An 18107-nucleotide genomic window follows, 5' to 3' on the forward strand; every position below is an offset into this window, starting at 1 on the left:
ATGAAAAAAATCAAAGTTCAGATGTAAGTTCCATCAGATATACAAGACCTTGCAAAAATATTTTTCTTTTGGAAATAAATTAATACTTTAATTCTGCAAGGATGCATTAAATTGATCAAACGTATCAGCAAAGACTTTTACATTGACGCAAACAATTTCTATTTCTAATAAATGCAGTTCTTTTGAACTTCCTATTCATTAAGGAATCCTGAAAGACAATGTATAATGGCTTCCAAATTAAGCAGCACAACTGTTTCCAACGTTGTAATAATGATGGAATAATGATGCTAAAAATTCAGCTTCCATCACAGAAATAAATTACTTTAAAATATAATAAAATAGAAAAATTACTTTAAATTGTAATAATATTCACATTATTTGTTTTTACTGTACTTTGAAATGTGGATAATAATAATAAAATTAAACTATTCTCCAACAGTATTATTTATTTATTTATTGTTTGTTTAGTGCAGACGGCTAGGATAGACAGTCATGACTCAAACCAATGTGAACACCCCAGCTCTGATGTGTTAAAAGTACACATGATGCGTGCTGCACCATGGCACTATGTACATTTTTAAAATATTCTCCGGAATCGAGACACATACATAGGTCCCCAAGTTTTACCCTTTTGCGGGATCACTAACTGTCCTACTGAAGGATGGCCAAAGTAGAAATGATCAGACAGAGAGTCAATTAACTGTTGCTCCAGGTCCAGAAGCTCCACCCCTTGATAAGACGCAAGGACTGCCTCCACAACTGATTGGTTCTCGGCTCGTGACATGGTGCAAGTGGAGTAGACAACAACTCCTCCAGGACGCACTGCTGCTAGTGCCGAACTGAAAAACAACAAAAACCACAACCAGACAACCATTATTAACATTTAAGTAGGGCACTTTCTAAAAATATGTTAGAAAAAGCAGTGGTGTTATTGTTAAATACAACTTAAACTATTAAAAAACATTTTCATTAATTGAAATAAAGCTGAGATAAAACATAATATAACTATTACATGAAAAACGTAAAGTTTTAAGTCCGCCTATTTTGCTTTTTTGGATATTACCTTTCATGTAGTGAGTGTAGCTGTTTTTGAATTTAAAATGCGAACAACTTCAACTCTGACCCGCACTCAAACACTGTAGTTGTAGCAGAGGCCTGGAAGATTTCGCTTCGTGTTGTCGACATTTATGCGCTGCGAAAGCAAATCCACTTTTCATGCACTTCTAAAGGATGATGACTCAGGCTTGAATTGATTCAGTAAAACCAACGCCTGTTCTAGTCACTGTGTATCGAGTGCTGAGGAAGCCTCCGGAGCTGAAATTCAGATATGGTAATGGTGGTCTCATTTCTAACACACATTGTAAGCGGTAGACCAATCACAACACACTGGGCCATCTGACCAATCGGAGCAGAGTACGCTTTTGGAAAGGATTTTTATCAAACTGTTTAATACACTGTGAGAAAAGAGGTGATTCTGCAATGTATATTATGAAAAAATTAAAGTGTTTTTCGACATTGGATCCATTTAACCTGTTGTAGGAGACCTCCAAAACAAATTAATAACCTTTGAAACAGCATAATAGGGGCACTTCAAGTTCTTTATGTATTCAAATTAAAAATGACAAAAGCACAAAATTACTAAAACTTAAAAAAAAATACTACAATTAAATTACTAATTTAAAATTAAAATGTACAAATAAAAGCTATTTCAAAATATTAATAAAACACTATAATAAACACTATAATAGTATATAAATAATACTAAAATAACACTGAGAAAAAAAGGTTTGAAGCTTTTTCAACATAGTCAGGTGCTTAACCTTCAGTTAACTCCATGAGGTTAGAATTATTATTTAAGCAGTTTTATTTCCATTATATGAGGTCGACAATATTTGCTATTACGTTTTTTTGTCATTTTTTTAGCAATAAACTAAAATATAAAAACTATAGAACTTTATATATTATTTCTCATAATAATATTTTCACAGGGAACTACACTAACCTTTTCCACTGGTGGCACTTGCACTACTAACTTTTTCAGTTACTAGCGCAAAATATGATTTGGTCGCACAAATTATTTATAGTAAGCCGCTCTGGATAATAATGAACAATAATGAAACTGTATTGCATACAGATGTGCTTTTTATTTTACTTGCCATGTTTTAAACCACATGCCGCCTTGTTTTTGTTTTCTTTAACATTGGTTGGGATAGATTTACTGCAATAGAAAATACTGTACACAATAAAGAGCAAAATGGATTTCAACATGCTATGGTTTGCACAGATGGGCAGACTCGTGAACTCGTAAGTAGTGATGCACCGATGTGAAAATTGTGGCCGATACCGATAACCGATATTAATATTGCTGTTATGGTCGATATCTCTGTATAGAAAACAAATTTACTGATAATCAAATAAAGAGATATTTTTAAAAACACTTTTCTTTTCTTTTTTTTACTTTAGAAATGACTGATATTGGGCACCTTTACCTGTGTGCAAAATATGTCACACATAGGACACGCATGCATTATATTGCATTGCATATAATGTGTGCTGGTCAACTTGTCTAAAATTAAGAAACCCCTAGAAAAGAGTAAAAAAAAAAATGCTGAAAAAAAAAGTGTTGTATTTATTATTCCAATATCCAGGGAAAACGGCTTCTATTTGTGACGTGCTGTCTTTGCGTTTGAACATTGCACATTTTAAACAGGACACGCATTAGCTGAATAAATGTTAGCCAATACAAACATATTTATAGAAAACAGTTGACAATGAATAGAAAGAAGTCCAATAATAGCATAACAAATCACTTATTATAAAAATAATATCAAGTATAAGTTAAATGAATCCGACATAGGCCTATAATGAGGGCTGTGTTAGCAGTAAAACGGCCGTCATTTAACGAATTTTAAAAACACGGATGGATAATACAAAATGCTTTCTGACATTTTGACAGAAAAAAAACAAGCAAGAACAAAATTTAAACTATAGCCAATTTTCATTTTACAATTATCTTCTCTCTCTCTGTGTGCGCGCGTCCGTGTTTCTGAGAGAGAGAGCTCGCGCAGCACTGATACAATGGTACGTTTTAATCTAAGTAACGGTCGCGGGGCTGAAGCCAACTTGATGTGTTGAATGCTCAGAGCACGTTATAAAACGTATTCTTAAAATACACATTTCTGTTTTAATAAATGCTCATAGTAAAGCATAGCATATTGCCTAAAAACATAGGTACAAAAATAATCAGTGATACATTTGCGACCCATTAAAAATTAGGGTCGCAATGGCATTTCAAAAGGTCGCATATGCGACCATTTTGGTCGCAGTGTAGTTCCCTGTTTTCAATATTAATATTAGATCATTTATTATTTGCAAAAAGTCAGAAAATGCAATGAGATGCTATAAAAACATTATTCCGGCCATACAGTGGGAAGGATGCAAATGTTATCACTATGACAAAAATTGTCAATTTTTTTTGTAAGATTCAGGAAATAGAAAATTTTGTACATTCAATTTTGAACACATCTAAATATTGTTTTTGGTCATTAAATTTAGTTTACAATTTAAAAAATAGGCTTATTTAAACTGTTCAAGTCAAAATTATGCCTTCATTGTTGTACGATTTTAAATTGTACATAGTATCGAAAAGGTCAAGAACTTTGCTCAAATGAAATAGAAACAAGAACAATAATGAAGCAGCTTTGTTTAGCATTGTCTACTTGCCCACATGAGTGTGTGTGTGTGTGTGTGTGTGTGTGTGTGTGTGTGTGTGTGTGTGTGTGTGTGTGTGTGTGTGTGTGTGTGTGTGTGTGTGTGTGTGTGTGTGTGTGTGTTCCTGTGATAAATATTTACCAGAGCAGCTCCTTCTGTAAGAGTGGTAGTTGAGTTCTCTGCTTCAGCCACATTTCCCCTTGGTGGGTATCAGGGGTATAAAGCCAACTCCGGTCATTAGAGCATGGGGCATCAACAAGCACCTGACACACATGGACGGAGCAACGCACACAGACAAACACACATCAGAGAACAGGTTTTAACTCCGCAGGGAGGAAAAAAAACAGTGTACGAGACTGAAGGGGAATATTTCATGTTCACTTGGGGGATGGCGAACATAACACAAAAAGGAAAGCAGAAGGACAGCAGGGACCAGCCGGTATCGGCCTCATTAGCTCTTTAAAAGAACCAACACACTCACACCGTCCTCTGTGAGACCGGCTGGGCAAATGCAAGAGTGGCTGAGGCAGAGAGAGAGAGAGGCAGAGAGAGAGAGAGAGGCAGAGAGAGAGAGAGAGGCAGAGAGAGAGAGAGAGGCAGAGAGAGAGAGAGGCAGAGAGGCAGAGAGAGAGAGAGAGAGAGAGAGAGAGAGAGAGAGAGAGAGAGAGAGAGGCAGAGAGGCAGAGAGAGAGAGAGAGGCAGAGAGAGAGAGAGAGGCAGAGAGAGAGAGAGAGGCAGAGAGAGAGAGAGAGGCAGAGAGAGAGAGAGGCAGAGAGGCAGAGAGAGAGAGAGAGAGAGAGAGAGAGAGAGAGGTATAGTGGTAACCACACACACCTGGGGCCAATAATCTCAAATCGCACCTGAGCTAGAATCTTCTACAGTGGTTAAACAAATAACTAACGCAAGCGGCAAGAATCTCCCTGAAAGATTCAGATGAGCAATAGACAGGAATGAATGAAAAAAATCTACAAACCTTTCTTTTAGCCCCATACCCCTCGTTCCTTGCTCTAGCTAAGCTCATCTTTCTCTGCTTCCTTTGAGACTACTCTCTCCTCATTAGAACTGGCTGAAACTGCAGTCAAGCTGACAATTGAGCCACACTGTTTTTCTCCCTGCCAGCTTTGTATTAGAGCCTCTTAATTCTCTCTCTTAGCTCTGCTGCCTGTCTGGCTAAGAGAATGCCAGGGGGCACTCTGGAGACCGACGTCACTAAAAGACATGATGGCGTAGAAAGACCCCCGCGGGTCTGACAATGTGATCTAGGAACGACTGCATTTTTAAGAGGAAGAGCCAAACCTGTTACCCTCATCTAAGTGCCAGCACTGATAAAGTGGTTTGATTATGGGTGTCAGAGACATATTCATTTGACATTTCGGGACAGGAGGTTTCATCACCACAGCTTGAACGCGTACCTGTGTCCCCTCCATCGAGGGTCTCGGGGATCTTAAGCATCTGTCCAATGTTGATGGAGGTCAGTGAGAGTAAAAACAAAACAAAAAAACAACACTGCCACCTTCTGGTTGGATCGGTGTATCACAGCCATGTACTTATACAATTCACTGCAGCTGAAATAAAAACTTGTGGCAGTAAAACCCATATAACTTTTATTCCTTTTCACACCAATTATGATTACACCAGCATATTATTGATTATTAAAGACTTACATTCCTGCGCTTCCTTGCACAATACTATGTTATGACCTCAAAATACTTTTAAAGTTTTTGACTGTGCTAAAGCATAAAAAAACATGCTGAGTTCACATACTCGTTTCTCTGAAAAACAATGCTACAGGCCGTTATTTTACTTTGAAATGTGCTGTCCGTGACAGAATGTCTGTTTTTTTGTTTTTTTGGTCAGTGCGATACCGCACGTTGCCAATTTATCCATTTCTATTTCGCCACCACAGGTTGCCAGTAGGCAGAAAATACAGCATATTGTAGCCATGGAAGCCAGCAAACAAACTGGGTCAGAGATCGCAGATTCTACCTGACCTATTACACGGCTCTGTGGAATGCTTGATTCTGATTGGTCAATCGCGTCATCCAGTGGTATGTTATTCCTCGATAAGAACCGCTGAAAACAGATAACACAGGCTCATCCGGGTTACTGAAGTCAGCAGCGCTTTACGCTTGCTAGGAACATTTTTTCTTCGTGGAAGTCTAGCTTTTGGTGAGCTAATAAAATATTAAAACTCAGTCGAATCAATATTTTGCTTACAGTTATTTAATTATGCCATCCAATCTCATGGCATTGCTCTCTCGTTTCATATAAACGCCGCTGCTGCCATATCGTGTAACACGAGACACAATAAAAGAGCTCAAAATCTTGTAGAAGCAAGCTAAAATGACATGGTAGCTTCAGCAAATACATTTATATCTCTAGTTTTCTTTTGTTAACACTATCGGTTAAGTTTAGGGTAGGGTTTAATGTCGGTGGTACGTTATTTTCAAACACAGTAGAGCATTAACCTTTTAGCACAACTCACCGAACATTTAATTTCTGAACTGCAGTGATACGTACAACATCCAACATAATAAAACAATGCCAGATTCACGTTCATCAGTATCCGATAAAGCTGAACATGTTTTTAGCGCCAGCCACTGAACATTTCACTTTGAAAGTGACATGAAACATGCAAGAAGCATTGTAATACCATTTTATAGAAATGTCGCCACAGGGATGTTTTTTCAGTGAGCCTCTGTTGAAAAAAAAGTTTACCTTCTCCTAGCATCGCAGCCACCCTGAGCCTTTTTCATTTAAAACCATCACGACACCTCCTGTCGCATTGTGTATTCGTTTACCTTTCTGCTCAGTGGCCTGACTCTTCTCTCACTGCTAGAAGAGGATAACACTCAGTCAGCAGTATCTGGGAACCTTAAAAGCTCCATATTCAACGCTTGATTGGCATGTTTGGCCTGGAGGGCTGCTAGTGACCTGCCTAGTGTCTCGCCACCCCATGATGAGTGGGAAAAAAATGCGTACATATGCAGCTTTGCCTTCAAATGACTGAGTGTGCAGAAAACCTCTATTCCACCTTGCAGCTTTTTTGGTTGCTTTGAGATGGAAAGTGAGGGCTTGCACTAAGTGTTACGCCAACTGTGATAAATGAGGGAGTTTGGAGGCAGCATCCGTACTCATGTGAGAGTGTCACTCTGACATTCACAAATAAGCAGGGTTTCTTTTTCCCAAACACTTGGATGGGTGACATTCAGGGAAGGTTAATTCAGTGCATTTAGCTTCTGCAGTTAGGTAACAAATGTTAGGTAATGTTCTCTCCTATGGAGAAGTCATTTGATGACACGTTATGGGTAAAAATCAGTACTTAAAATAGCAAAATGATGGCTTAAATGTTGTAGTCTTAATGGCTGTGGCAGATGAGCAGAGGTGAGAGTGGTACCTTGTCGTAAGCCCCTGGCCGCACGCTCCCAATGCTCCGGCCGTCCAGGTGAGTCACTGAAAGCAGATTTCGTAGTGTAGGAGGAAAATATGATTCCAGAGTCTTCAGTAGCCAATCATGTCTGTGCTTATCCAGCTCATTACAGTGCAAGAGACCTGGTAGTTAACAAAAATATAATTGTAGGGTTACAATAAAGTCATTTACATTTAAAGGGGTCATTTAATGAAAAAAATATATTTTAAATTAGAAGTTATATGTACTACATAAATGTGCTGTAAGTTTCAGTTCTGAACAACCAAGTCTAAGAAACATAAAATACACTACTGTTCAAAAGTCTAGAGTCGTATGTAAGTATGAGTATGATTTTTTAAAGTATCTTATGCTAACCATGGCTGCATTTATTTGATCACAAATACAGTAAAAAGTAATCTTCTGAAATTTTATTTCAATTTAAAATATTTTTTTTCTATTTTAATATTTTTTTTTTAAATTATAATGAATAATTTTAAAATCGTCATTTTATCACTGTGATGGCAAAGCTACATGTTTAGCATTGTTACTCCAGTCTTCAATATCACAGTCTTTCAGAAATCATTTTAATATGCTGATTTGGTGCTCAATAAACATTTCTTAGCATAGCTGAAAACAGTTGTGCTGTTCAATATTTTTGTGTAAACTTCTACTGACTATAAGTAATTTTGCAAGTACATGTCAACTTATTCCACCAACCATAACCCTAACCTAATCGTCTCTAATGAGAGTTAGTTGACTAGTAGTTGCAAAGTTACTTCTAGTTAGTAGAATGTCTTAAGTCGACTATCAAAATAAAGTGTAACCTAAAATTGTAATTGTAATAACTTGGAATCTCTTTTTCTCTGCTCAAATCCTCACTTGCCTCTCTCTATTTTCACAGAGATGCTTTAAAACTTTACCCCCACTTTCTTCACTTCTAATTCCTGTCGACATCCTTTACTTCAAGAATAATTCAAAATTAGAATAGGCAACAGACTAGCCCACTTATTTTTCTTATTTTAACATTTTGAATTATGTGTGCTTTTAAAATGTACACTACACTATTCATAAAAATGTGGGGGCCATTACGTTTTTTAAAGAAATTAATATACCTTATATTCAACAAAGATGCATACATTGATACAAAAAAAAAAACAGTAATGATAATTTACAAATATTACAAATAAAGCTGTTCTTTTGTTCTTTGTTAAAAAAAAAGCATCAAGTTCGACAAAAATATTAAGCAGCACAACTGTTTTCAACATTGATAATGATAATAAATGTTTCTCGAGCAGCAAATCAACATACAAGAATGATTTCTGAATGATCATGTGACACTGAAGACTGGAGTAACGATGAAAACTTCGCTTTGCCAACAAAGGAATAAATTACATTTATATACAGCGGATGAAATAAGTATTTTACACGTCACCCTTTTTCTCAGTAAATATATTTCCAAAGGTGCTATTGACATGAAATTTTCACCAGATGTTGGTAACAACCCAAGTAATCCATACATACAAAGAAACCAAAAATTAAGTTGTGTGTATTAATGTGAAATGACACAGGGAAAAAGTATTGTGAACTATTTTCTTCTAAAGTTTAGGAACTCAGAAGCGAAGACCAGGAGACTCGGGGTTGTATCTTTTAAGCAGGATTCTTTATTTGCTGTAGTCTGCTTCGTCCAAAATCTTACCCAAGTCTAACTAAGGGAAACGTTCCCTTGCAATTTATACACATTTAGGGGCAGGGCTTAACATTGTGATGAACAAAGCGTGTAAATGATGTATACCGGTTTAGGAACCTGCCCTATGCATGGAGTGTTACCAATTCCAATCCAATCAGCATAACTATTCAAACAGTGAGACTACCAAAGTTTCAGTAATCTGCTTAGAATAGAGAGAAACAGGAATAGCCGATTAGATAGAGAGCTGTATTCTGCCAGATACAGAAAACAGGATTTGCCAGACTCTCTTGCTGGAAAGTTTCAGTTTATATACTATTGTGTTGGAACCTCAATTAAACATTTAATAAATTTGTAACACTACATTTCCCCCTTTGAGAGTTCTAATAACTCTCACATTATATACAAATTTAAACACTTAAAAGATCATTCTTATAACTTGTGAGCGTTACAGGCACATGCTTCTGTGTTGCTGTTTCTGCAATTGCCTAACAGGTTTCCGAACCATGAAGAATTATCTTCAGTCATCTGGTGTAATTTTGCAGAAAGATCAAGAATGTCTTGTTGGATTTTGTTCAAGTTCTTTGTTGGATTCATTAAAACAGGTGCAGCACTCAGGTCCGATGATGGTGCAGGCTCCTCCTTGCGTTGCTAGAATGTAATCCAAGGCCACTCTGTTCTGTAAGATCATTATCTTGTGCGAAGCGAGAGTGTCCGTCATGTTACTGGTACGACAATCTTGATCATGCTGATGGATGACTGAAGGTTTTGTATGTGAGTCTCTGCGTTGTGTATTATTTTTTATTTTTTTTCGTGATAGTTGGTTTGGCAGTGGATCTAGACGTTTTCTTGAGGTTTTCTTGAGGCTTCATACGCAGATGAGGCGTCAGTGCGTATGGGTCTCGGGACAGCCATCATCAAGTGGTGTCTGCACAGAGTAAGAAAGAAAACAAAAGACAGGAGAGCAGTATTTGTTCAAACACTAGGGTTGTAAACTTTCCCTGAGTCTGCTATTGTTGTTCCCTTACTTCCTATTGTTGTTACCATTTCTTAATTCCTTTGACACCTAAGGAACAGTGAGGTAAGGATGGACTAGTGGATGGGGAAAACCTATGAGGGAGTCTTCACCGCAGAGTTTGACCACCGAAGCCTGTTGCGTTCGGTTCTTCTCTGGGCTCCTCACTTTGTTCCGTGTCCTATCCTATCCCTGTAGACGGAGGAACAACTTTACAGTGTGACACATTAGTCCAGGTTTTCATTCCCTGACACAATACTGCAGCTACTATAATCAACATCACTTAATGTGGCCCATGCCACATAGGCTCTAATGGCTTGTTTCTGAATTACTTTCAATTACTTGAGCTGAACCGTCAACAAATAACTCAAATTCTGAGTTCTCTATGGGAGTTTCTTTTACTTCCCTCGAAGGTGTATATGTAAGTGTAACACAATCATGAGTCATTTCTCCTTCATCCTCTACACAACTTCAGTCATTGCAGACATCATACATGAGGATGGGTTTGTGACAGGTGCACACTGTAAAACAATGTTCGGGGCTGTGGGGGTAGTTAACCAATTTCACCCTTAGGGAGGAGGTGACAGAAGTTTCTTTTTGTTCATTCATCAGTGTGGACACTGCATGAAGGCATTTTACATTTAGTCTGACCTAACACCACTACTGATGGGGCATGTGCAGTTGCATAACATTTAAGGCTGTGAGTCTACTTAACTAGTGTCCCCCAAAGGAAGGGTGAGACCGTCACTTTCCTTTTGTTCTATTAAACAAAAATAACTCTTTCATCTTTGTTGTAAATTACTGGGGAAATTAAGCACTCACAGCCCAAATGGTTAACACATCAACAAGGTGCCCAACGAGTTTAATGACGAGGGGACGGGCTGCTTCAGAGTAGCAAGCAGACTGAGTAGGAGCTGAGTAACATTGTTAACTTTTTTAAAGTTATTTTTGTTTTTCCTAAACTCTTTTCCCCAATGTCCATGTTTACCACAATAATAACAACTATCCTCTCTCTTAGGACATTTACGTTTCTGTTGATTCTCTGTGTTGACCTTAAAGGATGCTGCTGCAATTTGTACGCTTGCCTTGACATCAGAGTCTCTTTCCCATGCAGCTAACCTCTCCAAATTGTTTTGTATGGTTCTAGTGGACCATGTGAAGTCTAAGAAAGGCAATGCGCTCTCTCTCTCTCTGCCTCTCTCTCTCTCTGCCTCTCTCTCTCTCTGCCTCTCTCTCTCTCTGCCTCTCTCTCTCTCTCTCTCTCTCTCTCTCTCTCTCTCTCTCTCTCTCTCTCTCTCTCTCTCTCTCTCTCTCTCTCTCTCTCTCTCTCTCTCTCTCTCTCTCTCTCTCTCTCTCTCTCTCTCTCTCTCTCTCTCTCTCTCTCTCTCTCTCTCTCTCTCTCTCTCTCTGTGTAATTATGAGGACACTTTTATTCTTTATCTGAATGTCATTTCGTTTTTTTTTTGTTTATTGATTTACATATATGTTTCTCTATTTATTTTGTCGCTGACTTATGTCATCAGACTAATGTTTAAATAGCTAATTTGAAAGCCGTAGGGAGGAGGTTGCCATTCTTTTCTTTATTAATTGTTTTCTCTTGTTTATTGGTTAGTTAGGGAGTAAGGGAAGGTTGTTGTATTTTCTTTGGGGATATTTTTCATTTGTTAGGTAAGTTACATTTAATTCCGTTTTAGGTAGAATCTCCTTTGGTTTGTTATTTTGGCTTGAACCCCTCCTGAAGATTCACGCTTTCTGCTTTTCTATTTCTGCGTAAATAAAAAAGCTTTCTTTTTTAAAAATGGATTTCGATTTAATTAAGTTTACGCTTCACCTACGTTAAAAGAATTCAAGCGGTGTAGAAAAATCACTCTAATTCTAATAGCAGAATTTTACAATATAACGGTCCCTAAAGAGGCAAGGAAACAAGTCATTAAAGACGAGCTGTATGGTAGGTTAGTTGAGACTGGTATTTTTCCTGGACTTACTCCTGGGTCAGAGAGTGACGAAGAAACCACATATGATCAAGCAGATTCGGTAAGCGGTAAAAGGGTTGCTGGTTAAGATCCTATGGTAACTGTTAGCTTAAGAGAGTTAGATCTGGAGGTAAAGAAACAGGAGAATGAAATGCAACTACTCCGATTAAAAGAGTTTGAGTTAAAGACCGATCGGGATGTTAAGTTGCGTAGGCTAGAGTTGGAAGCTCCAGTTCCGTCACCGCGGAATATTTCAATTCAGTTGTTTTTGTCATCGGCATTCCTAACCCTAGACGGGGAGGTCGTGACAGTACTGAGGGTAGACTCTGGGATAGTCTCTCCATATCCTTAGGTCTTAGCGCTTTGGCAATAGTTTGGATTTGGACAACAGAAGAGTTGGAAGAGTTCAATTCCCTCAAATCCCTGAGATCTTCTTGCGACACATACCTTGACTGAATTTACAGGCACATCAGCTACTGATTGGATGGCTACATCTGTTTCAAAGAAAGCTTGTAAGTCAGGATAAATCTCATCTGACTGTTGGTCTTCTGAGTCATATTTGGTTGAGGCCTTGTTATGGCCCACCTTTTTCGTGGGAGGAAACTCGAGTGAACAATTGTTTGTTCTGTTCTTTTAACTTAGCAATACACCTAGCTTGTTCTTGTGCAATGGATAAGCTAAATTCTTGGTGGAAGCAGATAATCCCTTTTATGTTTCTCTTCCTGATACATGCACCCAACAGCTTCTTGCATTCTTCAATAGACCATACTTTTTCTGGGTGGATATCAAATTTCTTTCTCAAATCCAATCTGACTGACTCGGTCACTATGGAGTCCACCTGATCCCCTAACAATGACTTGAACTCACTATCTGTCCATAAAGGGGTAGCTAGCCCACCTTTCTCAGTAGTTGGGATTAGTCTAGCACTTTTCCTAAACATTTTGTGGATTTCTTTGTTACCACACAAACAAACACTAAAACGTATCTGATCAAACAGAGGGTACACTTGTTAACTCACATTAACTCTTGTAGACCTTCCAAATTACCACCTAAACATTTTGTGGATTTCTTTGTTACCACACAAACAAACACTAAAACTTATCTGATCAAACAGAGGGTACACTTGTTAACTCACATTAACTCTTGTAGACCTTCCAAATTACCACCTAAACATTTTGTGGATTTCTTTGTTACTACACAAACAAACACTAAAACTTCTCTGACCAAACAGAGGGTACACTCAAAACTGATCAACTATAGTTAACCTTCCTTCGAATTACTAGCCCTTTAAGCTAATCTTTCCTGCTTACAAGAACAGAAGATAAACAATTATTCTCTGCTGAAAACAGAGGATAAACCCATAACTTCTCGGACAAAGCAACGAATAACTAGTTATGAATACTCATCATAATGCATTCAACCTTCCCTGGCAATCAGAGGAGAACTTTCTTCCCTGCCAAAACAGAGGATAAACAATATTAACACGTGATGCTAATCTTTCCTGGTTGAACAGAGGATACTTTCATCTCTAAAAGAAAAACTTTAGAGGATAACCTAGTTAACCAAACTCTACAGCTGCCTGTTAACTCTTCTCTGGTGGCGCAGAAGAATAACAAAGTTGTACTGGTCTTCAGCGGTTCTTTGAATAGAGTGAAACTCCCCAAATCGTTGGTTGTACAGAAAGATTCCGTCTGGAACAAAAACTCTGTCAGAAAGGTTAATTCATTGTTGAGAACTATCAGTAATTAAAAAGCCAACCAGTCCTCTGTCAATGCAAATTAATATCAGCTGGTTCAGTCCCAACTGATGGCCTACAAAAAGGTCTCATTGCCAAGATGTCACACAAGACACATCTCATGATGGGTAAAAGAAAAGAGCTGTCTCAAGACCTTCGCAACATTGTTGCAAAACATAATGATGGCTTTGGTTCTAGGCGCATTTCTAAGCTTCTGGATGTTCCAGTGAGCACTGTTGGGGCAAGACAAGTGGAAAGACAATAATTTCACCATAAAATTGCCTAAACCAGGTGCTCCTCGCAAGATTTTTGACAGAGGAGTGGAAAGAATAATCAGAAGTGCTGACCAAGAGCCAAGGACCACTAGTGGAGAGCTTCAAAAAGACCTACAATTAGCAGGTACTCTAGTCTCAAAGAAAACAGTAAGTAATGCACTCCACCGCCATGGCCTGTATGCACACTCACCACACAAAACTCCGTGGCTGAAAAAAAAGCATGTTGAAGCTCGTTTAAATTTTGCTGCACAACATTTGGAAAAGCCAGTGAAATACTGGGAGAATATAGTGTGGTCAGATAAGAGCAAAATTGAACTGTTTGGATGCCATAATACACACCATGTTTGGCGGAGAAATGGCACTGCACATCACACTAAAAACACCATACCAACAGTGAAGTTTGGGAACAACATGGTGTGGGGCTGTTTTTCAGAAAATGGTACTGGCAAACTTCACATAATTGATGGAAGAATGATTGGGCAAATTTACCAAGACATTCTTGACAAAAATCTGCTGCCATCTACCAGGATGATGAAGATGAAACGAGGGTGGACATTTCAGCAAGACAATGGTCCCAAACACACAGCCAAGGAAACTCTGAATTGGTTTCAAAGAAAGAAAATCAAACTGCTAGAATGGCCCAGCCAATCACCTGACATAAATCCCATTGAAAATCTATGGAAAGAACTGAAGATCAAGATTCATAGAAGAGGCCCACGGAACCTTCAAGATTTGAAGATCGTTTGTGTGGAAGAATGGGCCAAAATCACACCAGAGCAACGCATACGACTAGTTTCTCCTTACAGGAGGCATCTTGAAGCTGCCATTACCAACAAAGGCTTTTGTACAAAGTATTAAATAAATATCAGTAAGCATGTTCAATACTTTTTCCCTGTGTCATTTCACATTATTACACATAACTTAATTTCTGAACTTATGTTTTGATTTCTTTGTATGTATGGATTACTTGGGTTGTTACCAACATAAGGTAAAAATGTCATGTAAATAGCACCTTTGGAAAAATATTTACTGAGAAAAATGGTGAAGTGTTCAATACTTATTTCACCCGCTGTGTGTGTGTGTGTATATATATATATATATATATAAAGAAAATACATTTCAATTGTAATAGTATTTATAATGTTGCTGCTTTTACTGTATATTTAATCAACAAAATCCAGCAGTGGTGACCATAAGGTACTTTTTTTTTTTTTTCCAAAACCTTCCCAATCCCAAACTTTTGAAATTACACTACATATTGTATCATTATGTTCCAGTCAGAGATCATTTCACATATATTAGTCATGGCCCTGGCTATGGCTAACCTGACTCAAGACTAGGTTGGTAACTCACCAGGAGTGGCTGTCTGTAATATGGCCAGACTTTTCCCCCCAGGAGCTGCACAGAGATCAAGCACATTTTCTCCTTCCTTCACATTCAAAGTCAGTACTGGGAGAAGAGAGGCTGCATTCAGGAGATAGTACTGCTTTAACCAGGCTGGGTGGTGGCCTTGGGTGGGAATACGTACTGGATCCCGATGAATAAAACACTGCAGGGGGATTTGTGTCGTATGGGACTGGGATTCAGGATGTGTCGTCTGTGGAAGGAGGTTTGTGTATCCAAGCGCTGTGAGACACTGCTTGAGGTTTGTGAGGTCACTGAAGCGATTAAGCAGGACACCGTATTGCCATGAGAGTGGATTCAGAAGCACATCCCTGAAGACATCAAACATTTATGTGCGCTAAATTCAGAAACTGTTTAATATATTGCACTTCTGTATATCAGGTAAAATCTTACATTTCCAGAAAGCTAATACTTGCAACAACAAAAAAAGTACAGTGTAGTACAGTATCATGGTTTGGTAACACTTTACAATACGGTCTCATTTGGGTCCTGTTTTGTATAATATATATTCCAAAAGTCGCTTTATCTTAAAAAAAAAATCCTAAATTGTGGAAAGAGGTCATAGTAGTCTGCAGGGATGACAAGTTATCCTAAGGCTCTAAATGATTTTAGAACTGTTGCTCTGACATCATTGGTGATTAAATGTTTTGAGAAATTTGTCAGGGATGAATTTGTAGTCTTTTAGTTCTGTTGGAGTTAGCTTACCAGGCCAGAAGGGGAGTTGAGAATGCCTCATCCACCCTGTTAAACATGATTATGAAACATCTGGAGGGAAGTGAAACCCATGTTAGATTGCTCTGTGTAGATTTTTCTTCAGCTTTAAATACTATTCAGCAACATGTGTTAATGAAGAAACTGATTTCAGAGTTTAAATTAGAATTTAAGATAGTGGGGTGGTTATTAGATACTTTAAGAGATAGAATGCAGAATCCTTTTCAGACACCCTTATTACGTCCACAGGTTCTCCTCAAGGATGTGTTCTCACCCTTACTCTACATTTATATACTAATGATATTGTAAGCAAACACACAGATGGCTCATTATAAAATTTGCTGAGGATACTGTTATTGTTAGTTTGCTGACTAAGGATGAGAATTGTCTCCGCTACCCCCAGCGTTCCCAGGCGGAAAACCAACCTTGCAACATGAGGATTAACGTCCCGGTAAGTTGGAAATAGGAAGTCTCGAGCGAGAAACACGAACTGCTTTACCGCAATTCGACATAAACACACACGCCACCCTCAATGTGTATGATGTATTACCCACCTCGGTAGACATAGTCCACACGATAAAGTTGGCTTGCTCCGAAAACAACAAATGCACATGAGCAGCGGCAGAAAGCGAGAGGAGGATGCCGCAAGTGAGTTTTCTTACGACATTGTTGTGAAATATACGCCTCACAGCTGTAGGGGGAGCTCGCTGAGAAAACATGCGACAACAAAAGTGAAAATCAGCGAATAAATAGCTAGAGTTGCCGAATGCCCCTTTAAAACTCATTGGATGGCATCGTCAACCAAGGTAGTAAGATTATTGGTATTTTAGCAGACAAGTTATCAAATAGTTTTGAACTGTTTGTCCTACAGAAAGCTAGTGCTATTCTTGCAGGTTGCACACATCCACTGTTCCATGAGTTTAAAATGCTTCCTTCTGGTATACGTTATAGACCGTATGCACCAGAGAAACGAGGGAGCCACCATCTTTAGAATATTGTCTTTGAACTTTCATTTTCACTTTCGCTCTGTATATTTCTATGGCATCGCTGTCCAGGAGTAATTAGCTGGTGAAGTTGATTTACTTATTGTAGAGTTAACGAAAGTTATAATGAGCATTGTAATGTTTATCATAAGCATTGTAAAGCATATGTCTTAACAAATGGACCTTGGAAATTTTTTAAACGAGCCGTTCATTCATAACTACGCAAGATCGCTGTGAAAATACAGACCGGAAATCAAAAAACAACGAGCTCAGCCCTGAAAAGGGGCGTGAACTTAAAAGCAATCGGTATAACTAAAATAAATTAACAATGAGCAATTTTTTTACAGCATGTTTTACGTTAATAAAAATGTTCATATTCATTGATGTTATGGTCATATAATATTAACAAATTCAACATTTGATTTTAATAATGTAGGCCTATTAGTCAATGTTAGGATTAACATTAACTAAGATTAATAAAATGCTTTAGAAGTTCATTAGTTAACAAATGAAACCTTATTGTGAAGTGTCACCCGTGGTTTTAAATGTAAAACCATAATACCCTTACCATAATAACCTAGAAAGTGAAAGCATGCTAAAAATGAAGAATGAAAACGTTTTTACAGTATTTTAGAAAATGATTATTATGAAAAATCCTATGCCCACCTTGCACTACGCCACTGCTCTCCAAGCTCTTCACTGTACTGTGCATCAAAATGCTTCAGTACAGTCTTACAGACTTGCCTCTGAGGTGCATATTTACACTGTGCTGCAAGCTAATGATGTGAACAATTATTTAAACATATTTAAATAATATATAATAATATAATTTAAATAAGCATGATTATAACTAGATATATTATACTTGATACACACAAAACACATTTATAAAGTGTTGCGTGTTGCCAGCGTTTTTCTGTAGTAATATAAGTTAAACTATAGACATATAATAGCTGGTTTTTAGTCCGCTCACCGTATTAGTGACTGTGCAATGAGACGAGGCGATTAGAATACACTTCAAATACTTCAGAGCGAGAAGAGGACTGCTTGAAAATCCCTTTATACAGCATAATTTCGGAGAAAACATCAATGTTGGTATACCGTATGTCCGTCTTCTGACCGTGTTCCCCCAGAAACGTGGATTATGATATTAGTTCCGTGTTTCTGTGTTCACGTGTCGGCTTTCGTTGCGCGTAAGGTCATTAGC

General features: G+C 38.0%; 1 protein-coding gene across 2 annotated transcripts; it reads right to left on the reverse strand.

The window, feature by feature from the left end:
- Positions 1-439: 439 nt before the first annotated feature.
- On the reverse strand, positions 440-18066 carry nsun3 (NOP2/Sun RNA methyltransferase 3). Of its 2 annotated transcripts, XM_077246696.1 has the most exons (7): positions 17874-18022; positions 17567-17676; positions 15912-15971; positions 15156-15517; positions 7109-7263; positions 3853-3974; positions 440-839 (listed from the first exon to the last, which is right to left on the reverse strand). In XM_077246696.1, the coding sequence occupies exons 1-7, from the start codon at positions 17985-17987 to the stop codon at positions 578-580; spliced, it is 1185 nt and encodes a 394-aa protein (XP_077102811.1). In that variant the 5' UTR covers positions 17988-18022; the 3' UTR covers positions 440-577. The 2 variants fall into 2 exon arrangements, with proteins under 2 accessions (XP_077102811.1, XP_077102812.1); XM_077246697.1 differs by lacking the exon at positions 15912-15971 and having other exon boundaries at positions 17874-18066.
- Positions 18067-18107: the final 41 nt, after the last annotated feature.

The sequence above is a fragment of the Siphateles boraxobius genome, unplaced genomic scaffold (assembly GCF_051911475.1).
Source record: "Siphateles boraxobius isolate OS27281-9 unplaced genomic scaffold, OSU_SipBor_1 29, whole genome shotgun sequence".
NCBI lineage: Eukaryota > Metazoa > Chordata > Actinopteri > Cypriniformes > Leuciscidae > Siphateles > Siphateles boraxobius.

Coding starts and splice junctions, on each gene's coding strand:
- nsun3 (XM_077246696.1), bottom strand. CDS start 17,987: ATGTTTTCTCCGAAATTATGCTGTATAAAGGGATTTTCAAGCAGTCCT. Junction 17,677..17,873: donor ATTGCACAGTCACTAATACG/GTGAGCGGACTA, acceptor TCACATCATTAG/CTTGCAGCACAGTGTAAATA. Junction 15,518..15,911: donor TCAACTCCCCTTCTGGCCTG/GTAAGCTAACTC, acceptor TGATGTCTTCAG/GGATGTGCTTCTGAATCCAC.